The sequence below is a fragment of the Meriones unguiculatus genome, chromosome 12 (assembly GCF_030254825.1).
Source record: "Meriones unguiculatus strain TT.TT164.6M chromosome 12, Bangor_MerUng_6.1, whole genome shotgun sequence".
In the NCBI taxonomy this organism is placed as follows: Eukaryota; Metazoa; Chordata; class Mammalia; order Rodentia; family Muridae; genus Meriones; species Meriones unguiculatus.
The window spans coordinates 64,238,705-64,260,326 of NC_083360.1; the positions used below are offsets into that span (position 1 = coordinate 64,238,705).

Genomic DNA, 21,622 nt, shown 5'->3' on the forward strand with positions numbered 1-21,622 from the left:
AAGGGTAAAGAAAGGTTATTGAGCATTTGAAGTTTTTAACAAAGCGAGTAAGGAGAGCCCGAGACTAAAAGAGAAAGTAAGCCGGTCTCATTTCTTTCATCACTCTATTGCTGACTTTAGATCTGTCCAAGGACACCAAGCTGTTGGGCCGTGTAGGACAAACTTGCTCTGATATCCAGCCAAGGGATAAAGAAATTGACATAAAGACTCAAAGGAAACCATGACTCTTGCAAAACAAAAGACAAAGGGTGTAGGAAGGATCATAATTCAAGTGGGAAGCCTGCTCGATAGTCCCAGCTCAGCACAAGGCTTTCCGCGTCTCCTTGACTTCAGTCGGCTGGATGTCAGCCCCACGTACCGCGGAGTTGCCAAGGGGTGTGAAGAAAACACTTAGCTCTAAAACCTATTCCCTGATCCTCAAGGAGCTTACAGCAGCGTCGGAGAGATTAGCGGGGTAACTAACACTTGAGGGCGGTCAATGAAACGTGAAAAACGAGTTGGCAGACGCCTTGGAGGAGGAGGAATTCACAGCTCGGGATCGCTGGGGGCTGGGGGCTCGTCGGGAAGGCTTTGAGGGGAGGGATGGAAAGGAGGCCCTCAGCGGAGCTGGGGCTTTAGGAGGGCGGGAAGCGCGGGCACTTCGCACTCGGCACAGTGCAGGCGCCGGCAGGGCCCTGGCCGGCCGAGCCGCCGCCCACCCGGCGCGCACGCGCCTTCGGCTGCCCGCGCTCGGGAGCTCGGGGCGGCGGGCTGGGACCCGCGAGCGCCGGGCGAGGCGGGAAGGGCTCCGCGCATGCGCAGCGCCGCAGGCCGGCCGCGGGTCTCCGGATGGGGAAGGTGGAGTTTTCGGGCGGGAACTTGACCCGTTGAGCGCCGCGGCCATGGCGGCGCGCTCGCCGTCCACCCCGCCACCCCCGCCCCCGGCGCCGCAGCCGGCCCGCCGGTCCCCGCGCGTCAGGCGGCGCGGAGCCGAGGTGCAAGCCGTGCGCAGCGAGGCCTCGGGTCTGGCGGGCACCGCGAGGGTGGCCGTCGCGGATGAGAGCCGCTTAATCTGGAGGGACGAAGAAGGGGCAGGGGGCCGGCGAGCGCCGGGCCGGCCCGGGGCCGCTCTCGCTCCCGTGGCCAGCGCCCCCGCGGATTGCGGGCGGCCGGAGGGCCTCTCCGTGGTGGAGGCGAATGCGACTCGGACGCAGCTGCTGGAGGAAGAGCTGAGCAGCCTCAGGGAGGAGCTGGCCCTGTGTCAGGTATCAGGACTGGCCGCCGGCCTTCCCGTCCATCGCCCGGCCGGGGGCAGCGCGCCCACCACTGCCGCCCCGGCTCGGGCTCCTAGCGAGCCCTCCCGGGACGCGCCCTCCAGGCTCCCAGGCCGGCTCTGCTCACTGCCTGGCCTGCAGGCTCTGCCCCTCTGCAGAGCAGGGGTTCCTTTTGATAGATGCTCTCCAGAGGCGCCTTCCTCAAAGCCCAACTTCTAATGGTGCCTGGTGGTACCTAGTGCCCGCGGAAGGAGTGCGTCCACGAGTTGCAATCAACAGGACCGTGTCACAAAAATAAAATTCACTGATAGAAGTAGACTGTTTTTAAATTTCAAACCCACACGTACCCTTGTTCTTATCTTGTGAAACCTAAGTTCCAAACACAATCACAGTTTTGAGAAGGGCTGGGACCAGGGAGCTTCACACCTAGGATGTTCCTTTTCCTTGTATTAGCCTGGAGTGATCCCATAGCTCATGAGTGGCAAATCCTTTCCTGTGAGCTCCGCAGTGGAAAGCAGTTGTTAAATCAGTTGCATTCACATTACTTTTCAGATTAGTTTTAGGGTTTGTAGTTGGTAAAGTGAGCTCGCTTGTCCTTCAGTTCAAATAGTTTTTTGTTTGTTTGTTTTGGTTTTGCCTTCTTGGCATCATCTCTTTAGATTTGGCCCAAACTTTATCTAGGATTAGGAAATAAAATGTTGAGAATTCATTCATTTAATTACAGGTATTTTTAAAAAATCGCCATATTTAAGAGACACTAATTAGGAACAGCCAACGCCGAGACTGCTTTGCGAGCACTATGATCAGTTTAGAGTAATAAAACAGTAAAAGAACATCTCTTACAGTAAGCACCGTTGGGTTCTCTTGCTCCGTTTTATAAGTCTCTCCTGTACAAACAAGAGACTCTTGTTTAACTTGAATAGATCTTTGATTAAATAGATTGGGAAGCAGCTGACTGCCCCGCCTTCATTTTCTATTTTTTCTATTCGCTGGCAAAAGAGCAAAGGGATAAATAAAGGATACTAACGAACTAAAGCATTTTCTCTGCTGTAACCCTCACCCTTGGGGAATTTAAAGATGTAGGTGTGTTCTCATGCTAAAGGCTTTTGTTAAAGTAACAGTCTAAAAACACTGCCCACATTTTCTACACTGTCCCTCTACTTGACTCACATATTTAGAACCTTAAAAAACAAAAACAAAAACGAGGCTTCCAGTATGGCATTGGCCTTTGTGACCTTGGGCATTCCTGGAATGGAAAATGATTGAAATACTTAAGGCAGATTTAAGAAACAGAAACGGTCCTAATTAGCTTAGAATGGCAATTCTTGAGATTTGGTAATCTTAAAAGCTAGACGATCTGAAACATTTCAGTAATAAATTCCAGAAATGAGGCTTCCCTCATCACCAAGATTATAGCCAAACCATACTCCCGCTCTCAGGAAGACTAGGTAGGGAAAAATAAACTCCCAGTTCTGTAAGATTTTTCATATGAATTCTATTTATCATTCACTCATAAATCACAGCGCCAGAGAATAGATAGTGTTATGAAAATTTTGTTAAAAATTGCAACCCGTATTAAGAATTCATCTTGTATCTCAACTTACTTGGAACACAAATAGGTGTAGAACAGGTGTAGGCATATGCAGTTGCAGACAGATTCCTTACCCTAACTGAATGTCATCAACTCTTCTAAGTTTCTTTTAGAAATATTACTGAGATTCTGATTAATTTTACAGCCTTGTGAGGTTCAGGCATGCAGCTTTGGGAAAAGAGCTTTGCTGTGGGTCTATGATCATGAGTGGTGCTGGCCTTAGATTAGTCCCCCTTCCTCCAATATTTAATTTATTTTATTATATATGCTCAGTGAAGAAGTTTCCACTTACCGTTCTTGGAGCGCCTCAGGAAAGAAACATGGCAGAAAACAAATGATTCTCTTCATGTGAGCATTCGATTGTGTTACCTAGTTTAGCACATTTTTTTTTTTAATGTGGCCCCAGGTTAGCAAGGAAACTGCCTTTAATAGTCAGCTGAAGGAAAGGTAGATTAAATGGAGTGAAAAGCAGCCTCTTGTGTTTACTGAGCAGAGGAACCCCTTCTAAAGGTAGCATTTTCCTAAGATGTTTTCAAAGAATTGTCATGATGTTTTTAATGCCTTATTTAATTTGTTTAGTGATTACTTCCAGTCTATAATTAATTTCTATCACATCTTTCAAGACTATATCCTGTTTGTGACAGAATTCAGGAAAGTATGTGTTTATGCACATTCATTACCTTTTGTAGACTAGCAGATGAAACAAAATGATGTTAGGTTGAGAGATAGGGGCCTGGGGAGAGGTAGCAACCAACATTTACTAACCTTAAATCAGTTTTGGGTGAAAATTATTTAGGACACTTAAGTGACACACATGTATCTTACTTACCAAATTTAATGATAAAGATTTTGAAAGCATAATGTATTAGAAATTGGAAAATTTGAGCAGAGAACTAAATTATATTTTATAAGTATTGTGTATATAGCTATGTTAAAACCTTGTCAGGTATTAACAAACATAAAAATACTTGAGAATGTATTTTGTAGTTGGGTTCCTCACATAGTGAGAAGCTGCATTCTAATAGAGTTTGTCCTTGTTTAATGACTGATAGTGTGAGGTCCCAGCCCCCGTGAGTAGGACCATCACTAGGCTGGTATTCCTGAGTTATATAGGAAAGGAGGCTGCACAAGCAAGTAAGCAGCATTCATCTGTGGCCTCCGATTCAGTTCCTGCCTCTAGCTTCCTGCCCTGCTTAAATTCACACCTTGTTTTCCCTTAGTGATGGGCTGTGTTCATACATGCCAGCCAAATAATTTCCTCTCCAAGGGTGCTTTTGGTTATGGTGTCTTTACTACATTGATAGAAAGCTTGGACAGCTGTTAAGATGACTTAGTGATCAAGAGTGCTGCTTGACTCTTAGATCCCACAGTGAAGGAAGAGAACCAACTCCCAAAGTTGTCCTTGATTTTCATAACACACTGTGGCAAGAGCATGTCCCATTTTCTCTCTCTCTCTCTCTCTCTCTCTCTCCCTCTCTCTCTCACTCACACACACACACACACACACACACTTAAAAAAAGAAATAGGAATAGGACAATAGGACAGTGGGTTAACAGACTTGTGGGTTTTGTTATAAACACAGCAACTTCTTTTGAGGAGGGAACATTGAAGTAATGGCTTGAATTAAGTGTGGGAATAATCTATACAAAAACCTAGCAAGGAAGTCAGCCTGAGGATAGGGGAACATGATACTCATCTTGGAGACTTGTGTGTGAGGTCAGATCACATGGAGTTTTAGAGTCTTGGTAAAGAGTTGGGATTACTCATCCAATCTAATGGGAATGTGTTGAAATTTTGACCTGCAAGTATAGGAGCCACTTGTAGAGATATAAAAAAGAATTGGGATTGATTTGGACTACCATGAGAAAGGTTAGAATAAGGATATAGTTTACAGATAAGGCGATAAGGCCTTCTGGTGTTTAAAAAGTATGGAGAAAAGAGATACTGAATTCTACGTTATTTGAAAATGAAATGGTGATGCATTTCGGACATGCAGAAGGGCAGGTTTATGAGAGGGTAGTGGATCAAGTGTTTTATTTCAGACAAGTAAAATTTAAGATGTACCTTTTAAGCATTTATTTGGAATTGCCACGTAGGTTATTGGCAATACAAGTCTGAAGAGATGAAATATAGAGAGGTTAGTTAGTAAAACTATGGTTCTTACATGAGATCATGTAGGTCACTGACTTTTAACTTTGAGTACACCTCAGAGCTTTCAAAGAATTCTAATACTTGGACCTTATCTGAGACCTCTTAATCAAAACCTCTAGGTCATTTTATTTAAAGGTCTCCAAAGTGATTTCTGTCAACCAGAATTAATAATAACTGTGTCCAATAAGTTTGAAACTGTCTACTGGGTTTGGCAGTTTAAAAGATCATTGGAAATAATGTTAGCATGTTAGTATAGAGAGAAATTTATTTTCCATGTGTAATCTTCTTTGGTGAGACATCTGTTTAGAACTTATTCTTTTTAAATTACCCTGTTTATTTAACTACTGATTTTTAAGAATTCTTTGTGTATTTTGGATATAAGTATTTTTATCAGATATGTCTTTTAGAAATACTTTCTTTTAATCGCTGACATTTTTTTGTCTTTATTTAAAAATATTTTTATTAATTTCTTGAGAATTTTATACAATGCATTTTCATTGTATTCGTCCCACTCCTCCCTTAACTTCTCCTAAATCTACTCAACCTCCTTACCCCATGCTTCTCCCTGCCACTCAAAATAACACATTGAGTCCAACTCATGCTGTCCATGTATGCCTGTGTGTGGGCCCATTCCCTGGAACGTTGGTGATCTTCCAGGGGACACACGCTTAAAGAGAACGGGCTTTCCTTCCTCCGGAAGCCGTCGACTTGCCATAGCTTCTCAGAAGGGGGTAAGGGCTCCCAGGTCTTTCCCCTGGGAAGGAGGAAATCTTATTGGAGGACATTGCGGGGTGAATGGGGTGAGAAAGTGGAGGCAGCGGCCATGCAGCTCTTTCATAGAGTTTTGTGGTCCGGGGAGCTGGACTAGAGAGCAGTTGATGTAGGGCAGGCACCTTTTAGGGTAAATCTCCATGGCAGCATTTGTACCACAAAGGGTGAACAGCAGCACTGTCAGTACTAGAGTACAGACTGTCAATTTAAGGAGTTGTTAGAGGAAGGTCTTCCTACCACACTTTTAAAAGGTCTAAAGTTTTTTCTTTTGGTATATGGATATTTTGCCTACATGTACATCTGTGTATCATGTATGTGCAATGTCCAAGGAATCAAAAAGTGGGCAGAACCCCCTGGGAATGGAGTTATGGATGATTGTAAGTCACTCAGTGGGTGCTGGGCATTGAACCCATGTCCTTTAGAAAAGTAGCTAGTGCTTTTAACCACTGAGCCATCTCTCCAGCCCCTTCCTGCAATACTTTAAAAGGATTCATTGGTATAATAACAGATATAGTGGTAAAATGATTGTTTTCCATCTTTAAAGTTAGCATAATATAATTCTCTTATGAATACAAAACAATGCACCTAAAATACTTTTTATTTCCTTAAGGCTGACAAAGAATTTGTATGGTCTTTGTGGAAACGTCTTCAGGCAACAAATCCAGATCTCACTCAAACTGTCAGTTTGGTTGTGGAAAGGTGAGCGTTCAAATTATTACTATATTTTTTTTTATGTGTGTAGGGTTTGTTTGATTGGTTTGTCTTCAGTGTAAAGTTTAAAACTGTCAGTCATAATTACAACATTGTAATTACTAGGTTTATAACAAGAAATGCCAGATTCCTCAAGTACATATAGATCCTCTGTTCTGCTCACATGTATATGATGTGCATGTACGAAATGTGGTCTCGTGTTGCCCAGGCTGACCTTGCTTTTGCTATGTAGCTGTGGATGACCTCATTCACCTGCTTCTCCTAAGTGCTGGGGTCTTCTTCCGATCAGTTTGCAGGTATGAGAAAACTGCGGCTTAGACATGGCTTAAGAGAGTGTATAAAGTATACCTCATTTTTAGGAGAAGCCTGTTGTCTGGCTTCTTACTTGCCAGGCTGTCCTGATAGAGAACTTCCTAGACTGACTCAGTTTTCCTCATTACGTAATTGCAACATGTACTTGAAAGCCTGAGATGACTTTGCCAGAGTAGGGGAAGTGTTCTGGAGTAAGTTGAGAGTTTCCATTTATTCTTCAATATTGCCCTGTAGGGATGCTCAGTCATTTAACTGTGGATTATGGAGCCTCTCTGTGGTCATTAGAAACACTGGAGTGATGCTGGTACTCCTCACCACACATTTAGTATGCAGTAGTCCCCTGATATTTAACACAGTGATTAACACACTTGCTTTCCTATTAAATGGATTTCATTATGGTTCCTAAATGAGAAGCTAAACATATGGATATCCTTTCATTTCCTCATCTCTTTGCTGGAATCAAGCTCCTGTAACCTGTGTATCACTTTTGATTACTTCAGCTGTATTCTTCAGAGTCGCTAGCCCTGGTATTATTCTAACCTTATCTGTTCTTTTTCATGTTAAAATCTGTGATCTATGCCATACTATGCCAAAATTGACCATCCTTGATCACCGTAGACTCCTAAAATACTGTAATTGGCCTTTTCTCATGTTGCTTGTATGTCCAATTTATCAATCACACTTTCCTTTTTCAGAATTATGTCTTTTGTTAAAGCTCTCTGGTTGCTTCTTCAGTATTAAGATTGAGATTAAATGTTTTCAATTTCTATTTTTAATCTGAAACAGTGTAAGCCTTCTAGGAAATTCTTGGCTATTGAATTGACATTTCTGTGATTTTATTCTTCATTCTTCTTTTTCCAACTTAAAATGCTATCCTCAAATTTTAATTGCATTTTGGTTGAGCAGAAGGAAATACTGAAATATCAGCTAGGCTATTTTTTCAACCTTTATAATTTCTACTTTATACTTTTAAGATACTAATATGTGTATTTGTAGAAAATACATATGTGAACACATTTTTAAATAAATATATATTGGCAGTGTGTGCTCAAGCTCAAAAGCTTTTTGTTGTTAAGATGTATAATAAGGTTTTTGGACGTTATTGCTTAATAGCTGTGATTTTCAAAATGTAGTGTATATAATTTGTGTATAATTAGAGTTCTCTAGAGGAACAGAACTAATAAAATAAGTATATGTTAAAAAGCATTTATTAGATTGGTTTACACAATATGGGCAGGGTAATCCAACAATGTTTACCCACTAGAGAGGCTGAGAAGCTGGTAGGAGGCTGGATGCCTCTTCATCCTAGGGTGATACTGAAGGCCTGGAGGATTCTTGGAAGGTTCCTTGTCATCAGTCTATAGTGGAAGGGTAAAGAAGCTAGCTTCCCATATCAGTGTAAAATGGCAGGAGTAATAGCAGCAACAGAGTAGATACCCTGATGAGCAAGGAGTAAAGCTGAGCAGACAGAAGCAGCAGTTTCTATGGGACCTCTTTATATTTATGAGGTACTGTCCAGGCTGGGGGAAAATCTTTTCTACTGACTTTATCCTGCTGGAAATAGCCCTGTGGTCTTGTCTAGAGGCTTATCTCCTAGTCAGTTCCAGATCAAGTCAGGTTGACAACTGTGATGGCTAGTTTGCATTGTCAGCTTGGTTGGATCTGGAGCTGGGTGTTCTCTGAGGTATTTCTGGATCATATTATTTTAAGTGGGAAGACCAACCCTATATGTGGGTGTCATCTCTTGGTGAAATACCAGAAAAAAAGGACATGGAGAAAGAAAAGCTTTGCTTTCGCCTACTTGCATTCACTCTTGCTGGCACATACGTGGAACCTGTTGCTGCTACTGCTGATTCCTTTGCGTTTTGGGTTTCCAATGTGGACTGAAGATCAGAAGCTCTCTAGGAATCCTCCAGGCCTTTAGTAAGGGACTGCTGAAGGATCCATCGTCATGGATTGAACAACTACTGGTTTCTTAGCTTCTCTGGTGTGATACACATGGTATACAATTACTTTGGCCATATTGTGTAAGCCAGTCAAATAAATTATCATTTATTATGCATACATTCTATCATTTCCATTTTTTTTAGAGAATCCTGACTAATACAACAGTAGTGGCTTGAATACGTATGGCCGTCATAGAGTCATATGTTTGAATGCTTGGCCATAAGGAGTAACACTATTAGGAGGTGTGGCCTTATTGAAGTAAGTATGTCACTGTGGAAGCAAGCTTTGAGGTCATATGTGCTCTAGCTACAACTAGTGTGGCACAGAGGCTCTTTTTGATGCCTGTAGACCAAGATGTAGGACTCTCAGCTCCTTCTCTAGCACCAGGTCTGCCTGTGTGACACCATGCTTTCTGCCATGACAATAATGGACTAAACCTCTGAACTATAGGAAAGCCCCAATAAATGTTTTCCTTTATAAGAGTTGCCATGGTGATGGTGTCTCTTCACAGCAATGGAATCTGTAGCTAAGACAACAACTAAGACTAACATCACTCAACATATATGTAAAAAATGTTTAAAATGCTATTCTTGTAGACAGACATACACAGTGTGTCAAATCTATAGGGTGGGATCGAAGAATCTAAAAAATAACTTTCCAGATAATCCTGATGGTGTAGTTCATAGATTCCTCTGCGAAATGTCTTAAATTTTGAGTTGATTTTTAAAATTGGACACCTGTTAGTGCAGTTTCTAATGTTATGACTATGTAAATATTTTTTAACGAACCAGCTAGTATATTTACATTCATTTATAAGTGCTTGCTCTGCCCACAACCTGGATCCTCCAAAGAGGAAATGTTCTAAATGACGAAGTCAAATAGAATGCAGAAAGTTAATCTATCATTTGACAACAGCTACTTATTTACCATTAATTATACAAATTGTGCTCTGTTTGGGTATGTTGATATCTAAGTTTTGGTTTTCCTGGATAGTGCTCCACTGTCCTGGAATTTATAGTTGTCCTTCTTCGTGCTTTTTCTTGTAAAGTATGGTTAGGGCCCAGGTTGGGTGTTGCCAGTTTCTTGGTCTCTTATTGAAGGAACTGAGTAAGTGCTCATATAGATTTGTAAAACAAACAGGTAATTTTATTTGTAGCCAAGTGATAGTATAAACTATAGAGGGCTATGCTATCAAGACCAACAGAAGGCACCACAAATGAGAGTACTTTTGGTGGTCCCAGTGGAATTTAGAAGAACATAGGAAAGTTCTTTATTTTGAACAACAAATTAAGTCACATATTCATTTTCCCACTGTACGTGTTCCTTTCCAGTTACCTCTGATTTTAATCAAGTGCACACTCAACTGTGTATAGGCATGATATGGTAAATAGTGAATAAGGGATTGTCTCTAAGGGTTCACTTGAACAACACAGTTGGCCTTACTGTACCTGAACCTAAAACCAGTTTTTGTCAGATTGATGACCCATCTGTTTGTACTTGATTCATTGAAAATGTCTAAATTTGATTGCTATTAGGCATGTTGGTTGGAGTTCTGTTTGTGTTATTGTTCAGATATGACAGCATAGGTAGCCACATGCAGGTGAAGTTTGAGAGGCTCTGACATCCTTCGATGTCAGAGTGTGAGTGTGTGTACTACGTGCAAGTGAAGGATGTGGGCTGCCAAGTGCATTACAAACGCCAGCAGTGATTTCCAGTTCTTTGATAAGAGCCAAACAGCTGGAAGTGACTCTGACTCTGACCACCAGAAGTGAGAAAATACAATCTTTTCTATCATACTACCAAAAATTCTCCTCACTACTCTCTAGTCCTTTTCAGTCTAGAATATAGGCCTTTCCACAATATAAACTGATCTAGGAAGAATCTCCTCCTAATTGTATCATATTGATAAAACATCTAATGGATCTACCCAGACCCTGAGGAAATTGTCACTTTCCTTAGGGGATGACATTTCTTGGCTTGCCAAGACTGGATTATAATGATTATAGTAAGATATGACTCTTACAACTATGCCTAGTTCCCATAATCCCCTCAACTTCTCATTCAGTAGTTAACCTCACCATAGGAGCTTATCCCTAACTCTAAGGAAGCAAACGTGATAATGCATTATGTCCATCTAAGCTGAGCATAAAGACATTCACTCTTTTGAGGAGGGATTCCATAAAGAGACACCCTGGGAATATATGCCCTGTTCTTCTGTCTTTAAGGGAGGTCCTTTTTGGAGTAGCAGGCCAAAAGTTCTCCATTTTCTCACTTCCTCGCCATTTCCCCCTCTTCATTGAAGATTGTCATGGGAAACTACCCTTGCTGTTCTGCTAGACTCTCTTCTTCAGTATCGCCTCAATCATTAATAAAAGTTTGTGACATTATATTGTACTTTAACATTAGCTGGCCCTAATAAAAATTGAACTATAGAGAGAGTTGGTCCCCAAATGACCATGATTATATATAATACCATCTTTTAGCTACATCTTTCCTGCAAAAGACACAAAAAAGGGAGCTGAGATTGCATATGTGAAGGCATTCCTAGCCCTCTGGCAAGACATTTCCATTTACTAAGGAACCAGGGAAGCTCCACAGAAGTGAACTCCACTTCGACCCTGGCTCCGATCCTGACATTGTAATGGTTTAATCCCCAAAGATACATCTTTTAGGGGAAATCTCTCACCATCATCGCTTTGATGGTTCATCAACTCAGATTGCATCTGGAGCCTGTAACTTAATCTGTGTGATATATGCTTAAAATTAGATACATCATGAGAAGAGACATGCGCAGTAGAGGAAATGACCTAATGTATCAATCAGGACAGAGAAGCACCTTCAGCATGCCCCTTGGTTTAACAGGGACTAGGGCCCTTGAATACACTCCCTCATGTGGCCCACTGTCAATCAATCTTTATTATCATTTTTTTCTCTGAATAGGGCCTCAGCTGAACTAACATACTGAATTTTATTTGAATTTTTCAATTTTATAAATAAAATTTTTACTTCTAAAATTACATATTTGATTTTTTAATTTTTAAAGTAATCTTTAATGAACAACTTTTTAGTCTTTCTGATTATAATTTTAAACTTTTGTTTTTTGCATTATCTTTGTTTCTTAAAAAGATTTTTATTAGTAATTTCATACGTGCTTGCCGTGTATTAACATAATGTCTATTCCCTACCCTCCAACTCCTTCCCGACACTCTCTTTTTCTTGCTTCACCATCCTCCTCCTCATCTTCCTTTTCTTCTTGAAAAGCAGAGGTACTGTGCCATGAGATACAGATGAGCAGAAGAGTGGAGTTCCTACTTCTCGGCTGCAGCATGCCTGGACTTGGCCTCAGTAAGAGTTAGCTAGAGCAGGAAGAAGAATATGGACACTTCCTCCTGGGAAGAAAGGGACACTATTCTTGGCTTGCAGCTTCCTTCAGTGTGTTCTTCATGACGCTGAGCTGGAATGGTGTAGGAAGGGAACTGTCTTGGTGCAGATACCACACAGTTCCTTCTTTTCATTTTTTTATTTAATTTTTATAAATAGATGCTTTTTTACTTGTTTTCCCCAGGACTCTTTCTAGAAGCTGTATGTGATTATATTTTATGTGTTTTAAGTTTCACCAATTTCACTAGGAAGCAAATTTGAAGAACTTTTTCTTTTTTTAAAATAATTTATTTATTTTGTTATTTTCTGTGAATTGGTATTTTGTCTGTATGTATAGCAGTGTCAGATCCCCTGGAACTGGAGGTACAGACTGTTGTAAGCTGCTGTATGAGTGCTGGGAACTGAACCTGGGTCCTCTGAAAGAGCAGCCAGTGCTCGCAACCACCAAGCCATCTCTCCAGCCTCTTAAGGGACTTTTTACAACGCATGTCCAAAGGTTATCACTTGATGTTTGTTGTTTTAAACTGTTAAATTTTGGGTGGGTTTTGATTCAGTAGTAGATGACCTAAGCACTAGACCAAAAACTACAGACAATTATAATCATGAGTTATGCAGGCTGAGGAAGTAACTCAGCAGTGAGTAGCTCATTGCAGTTTGCAGATCCTGTCACGTACATACTATTAGGCAAATACTGTGGTAGCTCTTCTTTACAGAGTAGGTTTTAAAAACATTTGCTAAGCACATACACACACGCACATACTCACCCCTTTCAGCACATATAACTTCTACCAGCAACATAAGAAGGCTCTTGTGTGTGCCACATCCTGGATATAGCATTACTTTCACACTTTTGTTATTTTGCTTATCTGAAAGATAAAAAAAAACAACAACAAACAAACAAACAAAAAACAACCCTGTGTCTTGGAATAGTTTGGCTTGCATTTATTTTACTTTATACACGTTAGGTCTGAGATCCATGTTATACTATCTGCCGTGGACTTTTTCTTACATCTTTGTATATCCATTGCCTTTGGCATTTCTAATCCGTCTGCTGTGGAGCCATTCAAACCTAGTATATTGTGTGTAGAGCTTAACTGGCTTTTCCTTTGGAGTTACTTTATTACCTAACTTTCTCACTGCCACAGATATGCCATCTTCCTTCTCTCTAAATTTCACATCTTGAGGGTAATCTTTGATACCTTTTAGCCTTATTTCTAACAGAAAATCAATCCCCAAGTTCAGTCCCTTTCTCCTTTGCAGTGTCACTCAAACCTAGTAATTCTTCTGTGTCCTTAACTTCTAAATCCTTTATCTTGGCTCTGTCTCAGCTGTGAACATCACACTGACTTCTTTTTCAAAATTGGTCTGTTTTGCATCTCTGCTTTGAAGCAAAGCAAGATGTAAGACACCAAAGGGGGTAAATTGTAAAATTCGGGTTGGAAGTAGTCAGTGGAAAATTTGAGTTTAACTTACTGGATATCAGGAGAAAATTTATAGCTGTTTGTAAGTACACACATGGCCATATATTAAACAATATTAAACAATAAATAATATTGAAAATTATTAACTGAATGTCATCTGTCAGATACTGCCAGAAGTAGGAGAAAGAAAGTTCTATATTTAGTTATTAATGCTGTCTAGGTGGAAGACATTTTTAGAAATGAAAAATTTGTGGTGGAATTTGATAAGCATTATGAAAAGGATATTCATATTATTATAATTATGTTTTTGATTTCTAGATAGAGACATACAATATTATTAATTCTATTTTGAGTAGAAGTTTATTACATCGTTAAAAGTTCAACTTTTGATTTCCTTAATAGTAATATGACATAAACATCAAATAATATATATATTATATTTTTCTTATGTGCTAGTAGAATATAATTTCTTATTAATTGTAGGTTGTGCTGGTTAGTTTTTATTGTTACTTGAGACAACTGAGCGTTATCTGGGAACAACCAACATCAGTGGAGGAATTGCCAAGATCCTACTGGCCTGTGGTCATTTCTGTGAGAGATTATCTGTACAAATGATTGATGTAGGAGGGTCTAGTCTCTATTCCACTGTGAGTGGCACCACAATTAGGTAGGTAGGTGTGAGCTATGCAAGAAAGGTAGCTGAGCATGAGCCAGTGAGTGAGCCAGGGGCATCATTCCATCATGGTTCTGCTTCAGTTCTTGATTCAATTTCTACCCTGATTTTCCTCAGTGATGAACTGTTGACCTGAAAGTGTAAGCTCAAAGAAACCCTTTTCTTCCCTAAGTTTCTTTTGCTTATGATGTTTACGATAGAAAAGAAACTAGAACATAGGTTTTTGAGGGTTTTTTTTTCTTTTAAAATAAATGATTGCTGCCAAAGCACATTTTAGATATGGCATTTTTATTAGGTCTGTAAACTCTCTAATAGTCCGCTGTATCCTTTGACTGAATACTTGCTTCTGATGTACCACTGAAGAGTCCTCACCCCTAGCTAGCTTTTCTTCTAGTACTGATGAAAGATCATGTGTATCTGGGGCAGGAGAGAGTGGTGAAGGTAATCCCTGGAGAGGGAGGGTCTTGTGACCTATTTCCTCATCCTGTGAGGGAGGATCAGCAGGCATCACAATAGTCTAGCTACTGATATGTTCTTTGCTAAGATGATGGGCCAATATGTTCCAGATTACCTCAGCAACACTACTTCTTGATGGCTGATGGTCTTGTCATATCCTGAGGGAATACTACATAATGTTTTGCATATTTTAAACTACTTATAAAGTAGGTATCATATACAACTATGATGGTTTAATGTCAGTTTTCAGCCTGATTGGATCTGGAATCTGGTAAGAGCTACTGCCATGGATGGGTCTATATACGTATATTTCCTGAAGCAAGGAAGACGATGCAGCCAGTCCTGATGAGACCCGATAGGCTAGGGTCAGATGAAAGGGGAAAAAGACCTCCCTTATCAGTGGATTGGGGAAGGGGCATGGGAGGAGAAGAAGAATGGAGGGCAGAATTGGGAGGGGATGAAGGAGGGGGACTACTGCTGGAATACAAAGTGAATAAATTGTAATAAATTAAAAAAAAAAAAGAAAGACCCTTTTCTAGAGTGGGCAGCACCTCCCATTGGCAACCTACTTGTATGAGGGCTGAGAGAAAAATCAGTGCTGTTTTTGCCTGCCTATTTTTGTTCCTTGCTGGCTAGTGTATGTATTCATATGCTCTTGATGTTGCTGCTTCCATCCTTCACTGACATTGAAATCTACCATTTGGCTTTCCAGTGTAGGCTGAAGACCGGTTCTTTTGGAATTTCCCAGGCCTTCAGTACCAATTTGGGACTGTTGAGACCTTCAGTGTAGTGCCCTGAACAGCTTCCAGGTTCTTGGCCTCCCCTCTGTGTAGACAGCTTTTGTTGAATAACCCAGCCCAATTGAATTGTGTAGTTCAATTTTATTTATTTATGTAATAATTCCCCTATGTTTTTTTAATCTTTATTTTTTAAATATTAATCACAGGTTATTTACTTTGTATCCCAGCTGTAGCCCTCTCCCTCATTTCCTCCCAATCCCACTCTCCCTCCCTCATGTCCTCCCTGCCACTCTCTAAATCCTAGCTTATCAGGTATCTTTAGTACTGGCTGCAGTGTCCTCTGTGAATTAGCAAGGCTGTTCCTCCCTTGAGGGCAAGGGAGGTAAAGGAGCCAGTCCTTGAGTTCATGTCAGAAATAGGTCCTGTTCCCCTTACTAGGGAAACCAACTTGGATAATGAGGTACCATGGGCTACATCCAAGCAGAGGTTCTAGGTTATATACATACATGGTCCTTGGTTGGAGAAACAGTCTCATAAAGGACTCCCATGCCCTGATATATTTTGTCCTTGTGGAGCTCCTGTCCTCTCTCGGTCATATTAAACTTCCCCTTTTATCATATGATTCTCTGCACTCTACAGAAGGTTTGGTTATGAGTCTCAGCATCTGCTTTGATACACCCCTAGGCAGAGTCTTTCAGAGGCCCTCTGTGGTAACCTCCTGTTTCTTGTTTTCTCCTATTTCCCATGTCCATCCCATTCGTCTTTGTAAGCGAGGATTGATCATCTTACTCCGGGTCCTTTTTCTTGTTTATCTTCTTTAGGTGCACATATTTTAGAATATTTATCCTATCGTATAGAACTAAATAAGTTAGTATAAACCATGTGTGTCTTTCTGCTCTTGGGTTGCCTCACTCACAATGATCTTTTCTAGAACCTACCATTTGCCTGCAAAGTTCATGATTTCTTCCTTTTTGATTGCTGAGTAGTATTCTACTGTGTAAAAGTACCACAATTTCTGTATCCATTCCTCTGTTGATGGACATCTGGTTTGGTTCCAGGTTCTGGCTATTACAAATAAAGCTACTATAAACATAGTTCATCAAATGTCCTTGTTGTGTACTTGAGCAACTTTTGGATATATGCCTAGAAGTGGCATAGCTGGATCTTGCAGAAGCACTATTCCTAATTGTCTGAGAAAGCGCCAGATTGATTTCCAAAGTGGTTGTACAAGTTTGCATTCCCACCAGCAATGGAGGAGGGTTCCCCTTTCTCCACAACCTCTCAGCATGTGTTGTTGCTTGAGTTTTTAAACTTTCTCATTCTGATGGGTGTAAGGTGAAATCTCAGGGTCATTTTGATTTGCATCTCCCTGATGGTTAAGGACGTTGAGCATCTTTTTAGGTGTTTCTCTGCCATTCAATATTCCTCTACAGAGAATTCTCTGTTTAGCTCTGTACCCCATTTTTTAATTGGATTGCTTGATTTATTGGTTTTTAACTTCTTTAGTTCTTTACATATTCTGGATATCAGCCCTCTGTCAGATATAAGATTGGTGAAGATCCTTTCTCAGTCTGTAGGCTGTCGTTTGTGTTCCGACAACAGTGTCGTTTGCTTTACAGAAGCTTTTCAGTTTCATGAGCTCCCATTTATTGATTGTTGCTCTTAGAGCCTGTGCTGTTGGTGTTCTGTTCAGGAAGTTGTTGCCTGTGTCAATGAGTTCTAGGCTCTTTCCCACTTTTTCTTCTGATTCATTGTGTCTGGTTTTATGTTGAGGTCTTTGATCCACTTGGAATTGAGTTTTGTGCAGGATGATAGGTATCGATTTGCATTTTTCCACATGTAGACATCCAGTTGGACCAGCACCATTTGTTGAAGTTGCTGTCTTTTTTCCATTGAATGGTTTTTGCTTCTTTGTCAAAAATCAAGTATTCATAGATGTGTGGGTTTATTTCTGGGTCTTCTGTTCAGTTCCATTGATCCTCCTTTCTGTTTCTCTGTTTGTTTGTTTTTTTTGTTTGTTTGTTTGTTTCTCCATATGAAGCTGAGAATCTTTCTTTCAAGGTCTGTAAAGAATTGTGTTGGTATTTTGATGGGAATTGCATTGAATCTGTAGATTGTTTTTGGCAGGATGGCCATTTTCACTATGTTAATCCTACCAATCCATGAGCATGGGACATCTTTCCATCTTCTGATATCTTCTTCAATTTCTTTATTCAGAGACTTGAAGTTGTTTTCAAACAGGTCTTTCACTTGCTTGGTTAGAGTCACCCCAAGGTACTTTATGTTATTGGTGGCTATTGTGAAGGGTGTTGTTTCCCTGATTTCTTTCTTGGCCCTTTATTCTTTGGTATACAGGAGGGCTTCTGATTTTTTTGAGTTGATTTTGTATCCAGCCACTTTGCTGAAGGTGTTTATCAGCTGAAGGAGTTCTCTGGTTGAATTTTGGAGGTTGGTCATGTGTACTATCATATCATCTGCGAATAGTGAAACTTTGACCTCTTCCTTTCCGATTTGTATCCCCTGATCTCCTTTAGTTGTCTTATTGCTTTAACTAGGATTTCAAGTATTGTGTTGAAGAGATATGGAGAGAGTGAGCAGCCTTGCCTTTTTCCTGATTTCAGTTTTAATTGCCTTTACTATGTTTAGATTTGTGTAGCACACTCTTAACTAATTTTTTTTGTGTGTGTATATATGCCTGAGTTTATGCATGTGTGCCATGTGTGTGCAGGAATCTGCAGAGGTTAGAAGAGGTTAGGTGTTAGATCCCTGGAACTGGAGTTATAACCAGTTGTGAGCCACCATGTGGGACATGGGGAATGGTCCTGGATTTTCCTGCAAGAACATTTACCCACTGAGCCATCATCTCCACAGTTCCTACAGTATTCATAATTAAACTCTTAGGAAGACTTAATTGAGGGAGGGGGCTTTAATTGGGATATATAATGAATAAATTGCGAAGAAAACATTTAAAAAGGAGACTTCATTCATTGTTTAATTATGTGTCTGTAGATAAAGTGGGATGGTGGAGTTACATGCATGTGATTGCAGGTGCCAACAGATGCTAGGAGTTATAGGCAGCTATGAGCTACCTGATGTGGGTACTGGGAATCAAACTCAGAGCCCCTGAAAGAGCTGCAAGCACTGTTCCCTAGTGATCAGTCTGCAGTCAAGATTATATTTCTGAGCCTCCCTAGAGTTATTTTGTTTCTGGATAGCATTTAAATTATTATTTTTTTTATGGGAGCATAAGGTTCGGTATTTTCTACATTAGGTATCCTGCAGTTACTGGTTTTAAATTACATATTAAAAAGATAATTATTTTTTTTGAATTAAACATCATTTTAATTCTTCAGATATTCTGAAATTTAAAGTTTTGTGTGTATTTTTAAAATGAATTTATTCTCTCATATATCACATCCTGATGGCAGTTTCCCTTCCCTCCCTCCTTTCTTTACTTCTTCTATCCCTTATCTCCTTCTTCTCCATCTACTCCTCCTCCATTTCCATTTCAGAAAGGGTCAGGCCTCCCAGGAGATTAAGCAATAATAGCCTATCAAGTTGCAATAAGATTAGTCATTTCCATAACCAGAAGCTGGAAACAACCTAGATGTCCCTCCATAAGAGGAATGGATACAGAAATTTTGGTACATTTACACAATGGAATACTACTCAGCTATTAAAAACAAGGAAATCATAAAATTTTCAGGCAAATGGTGGGAACTAGAGAAGGCCATATTGAATGAGGTAACCCAGAAGCAGAAAGACACACATGATATATACTCACTCATAAGTGGTTATTAGCCATATAATATAGGATAAACATACTAAAATCTATTCTCCTAAAGAAGCCAAACAACAAAGAAGAGCCTAGGAAAGATGCTCAATCCTCATTCAGATGGATAAACATGATAGACATTGGAAGCAAGAGAAGACAGTGAACAGGACAGGAGCCTACCATAGATGGCCTCTGAAAAACTCTACTGATTGAGGTATTGAAGCAGAGGCTGAGATTCATAGCCAAATTTTGGGCAGAGTGTAGGGAATCTTATAAAAGAAGGGGGAGATAGAAAGACCTCTAGGGGACAAGACCTCCATAAGGAGAACAACAGAGCCAGAAAAATTGAGCCCTGGGAATCATAAAGAGAATGATACCCCAACCAAAGACAATACCTAAAACCCCAGCTCAGATGTAGCCCATAACTCAGTCTCCAAGTGGGGTCCCAAGTAAAGGGAGCAGGGACTTTTTCTGGCATGAACTCAGTGGCAGGCTCTCTGATTACCTCCCTATGGGGATGCAGCCTTGCCAGGCCACAGAGGAAGACAATGCTGCCAGTCCTGATGAGACCTGATAGGCTAGGGTCAAATAGAAGGGAGGAGGGCCTCCTCTATCAGTGGACTATGGGAGTAGCATAGCAGAGAAAGAGGGAGGAAGGGTGGGATTGGAAGGAGATGAGGGAGGGGAACACAGCAGGGATACAAATTGAACACATTGTAATAAGTGATAATAATAAAATAAATATTAAAAAAAGATTAGGCACTTTCCCTCATGTTAAGGTTGGACAAAGCAATCCAGTAGGAGGATCAAGGCTCCTAAAAACACGCCAAAGAATCAGAAATAGCTCCAGTTCCCTCTGTTAGAAGTCCCCACCAAAACACCAAGCCACAAAACTGTAACATTTATGTAAGGGCCTAGGTTAGACTCATGCAGGCTCCCCGATTGTTGGTTCGGTCTCAGTGAGCCCCCCCACCCCACACACACACAATTTTTTTTTCTTTTTGCCAGTACTATTTGCTTCTACTCGTGGTCTCTGGGCCATCTGGCTTCTACTTTTTGACTCTCTCTGCAGTATCAGAGTTGGGCTCCCTCTGTTGGCATGGGTCTCAAGCTGGATCAGTTATTGGTTAGACATTTCCACAATTTCTGTGCCACCTTTACTTCTGCAATTCATGTTAGCAGGGTATATTGTAGGTTAAAGGTTTTGTGTCTGGGTGAGTGTCCCAAATCCCCACTAGCAGTCTTGCCTGGTTATAGAAGATGGCCAGTTTCAACTCTGCATCCTCCATTACTAGGAGTCTTAGCTAGGGCCACCCTAATGGATTCTTGGAAGTTTCCATTGCACGAGGTTTCTGTTTTGCCATTGAATTGTTCTCCCTCTTCCAGTTCCAGTTGTCTGACCCAGTTATCTCTCCCTGTATCTCCTCCCACTTGATCACTCCTGCTCCCTTCCCCTTCCTACCCCCCAGTCCACCCACAATATCTGGTCTAGTTTTTCTTCCCAGGGATATTCATGCATCTCCCCTTAAGCTCACCTTGTTACTTAGCCACTCTGGGTCTATTGATTGTAGCATGATTATCCATTATTTTACAGTTAATATTCACTTGTGAGTATGTATGGTGTTTGTCTTTCTGGGTCTAGGTTATCTCATTCAGGATGGATTTTTTTTTTCTAGTTCTATCTGTTTGTCTGGAAATCGCATGATGTCATTATCTGAATAGTATTCCATTGTGTAAATGTACCACAACTTTTGTATCCATTCTCCGGTTGCGGAAATCTAGGTTGTTTTCAGATTCTAGCTAATACAGATAAAGCTGCTATAAACATAATTGAACATGTGTCTTTGTAGTATGAAGCAGTGTTTTTGGTTTGTTTGCTTGCTTGGTTGTTTTTTTTTTTTTTTTTTTTTCTTGGGGAGGGGTATATACCTAGGAGTGGTATAGCTGGGTACTGAGGCATAATGATTACCAGTTTTCTGAGAAACTGCCATATTGGTTTCCAAAGTGACTGAACAAGTTTTTATTCCCACCAGCAATGGAGGAATATTCTCCTTGCTCCACATCCTCACGAGCATGAGCTGTCACTTTTGTTTTTTAACTTAGCCACTGTGACAAATATAAGATGAAATCTCAGAATTGTTTTGTTTGCATTTTGCTGATTGCTAAGAATGTTGAGCATTTCTTCAAGTGCATCTCAACCATTTGAGATTCCTCTGTTGAGAATTTTGTTAGATCTGTACCCTATTTTTGTTTTTTTTTTAATTTTTTTATTTTTTTTTTAATTTTTCATCAATTACACTTTATTCATTCTGCATCCCCCCATAAGCCCTTCCCTCCTCCCCTCCCAATCCCACTCTCCCTCCTCCCTCTGCATGCATGCCACTCCCCAAGTCCACTGATAGGGGAGGTTCTCCTCTCCTTTCTGATCTTAGTCTATCA

General features: G+C 40.6%; 1 protein-coding gene across 4 annotated transcripts in view; it reads left to right on the forward strand.

Annotated features, from left to right (window-relative positions):
• The first annotated feature begins 787 nt into the window (after window positions 1-787).
• Cntln (centlein) overlaps window positions 788-21,622 on the forward strand; it is a 284,691-nt gene continuing 263,856 nt past the window's right edge. For 3 of the 4 annotated variants that reach the window (XR_009585147.1, XM_060365803.1, XM_060365800.1), the window contains exons 1-2: window positions 789-1,244; window positions 6,378-6,466. Coding sequence is in view for 3 of the 4 variants with exons in the window: in XM_060365803.1 (XP_060221786.1) it covers window positions 882-1,244; window positions 6,378-6,466 (452 nt within the window). In the remaining variant the exon portion in view is untranslated. Of the gene's footprint in view, window positions 1,245-6,377; window positions 6,467-21,622 lie in introns of all 4 variants that reach the window. The other variant, XM_060365802.1, reaches the window with a different exon arrangement.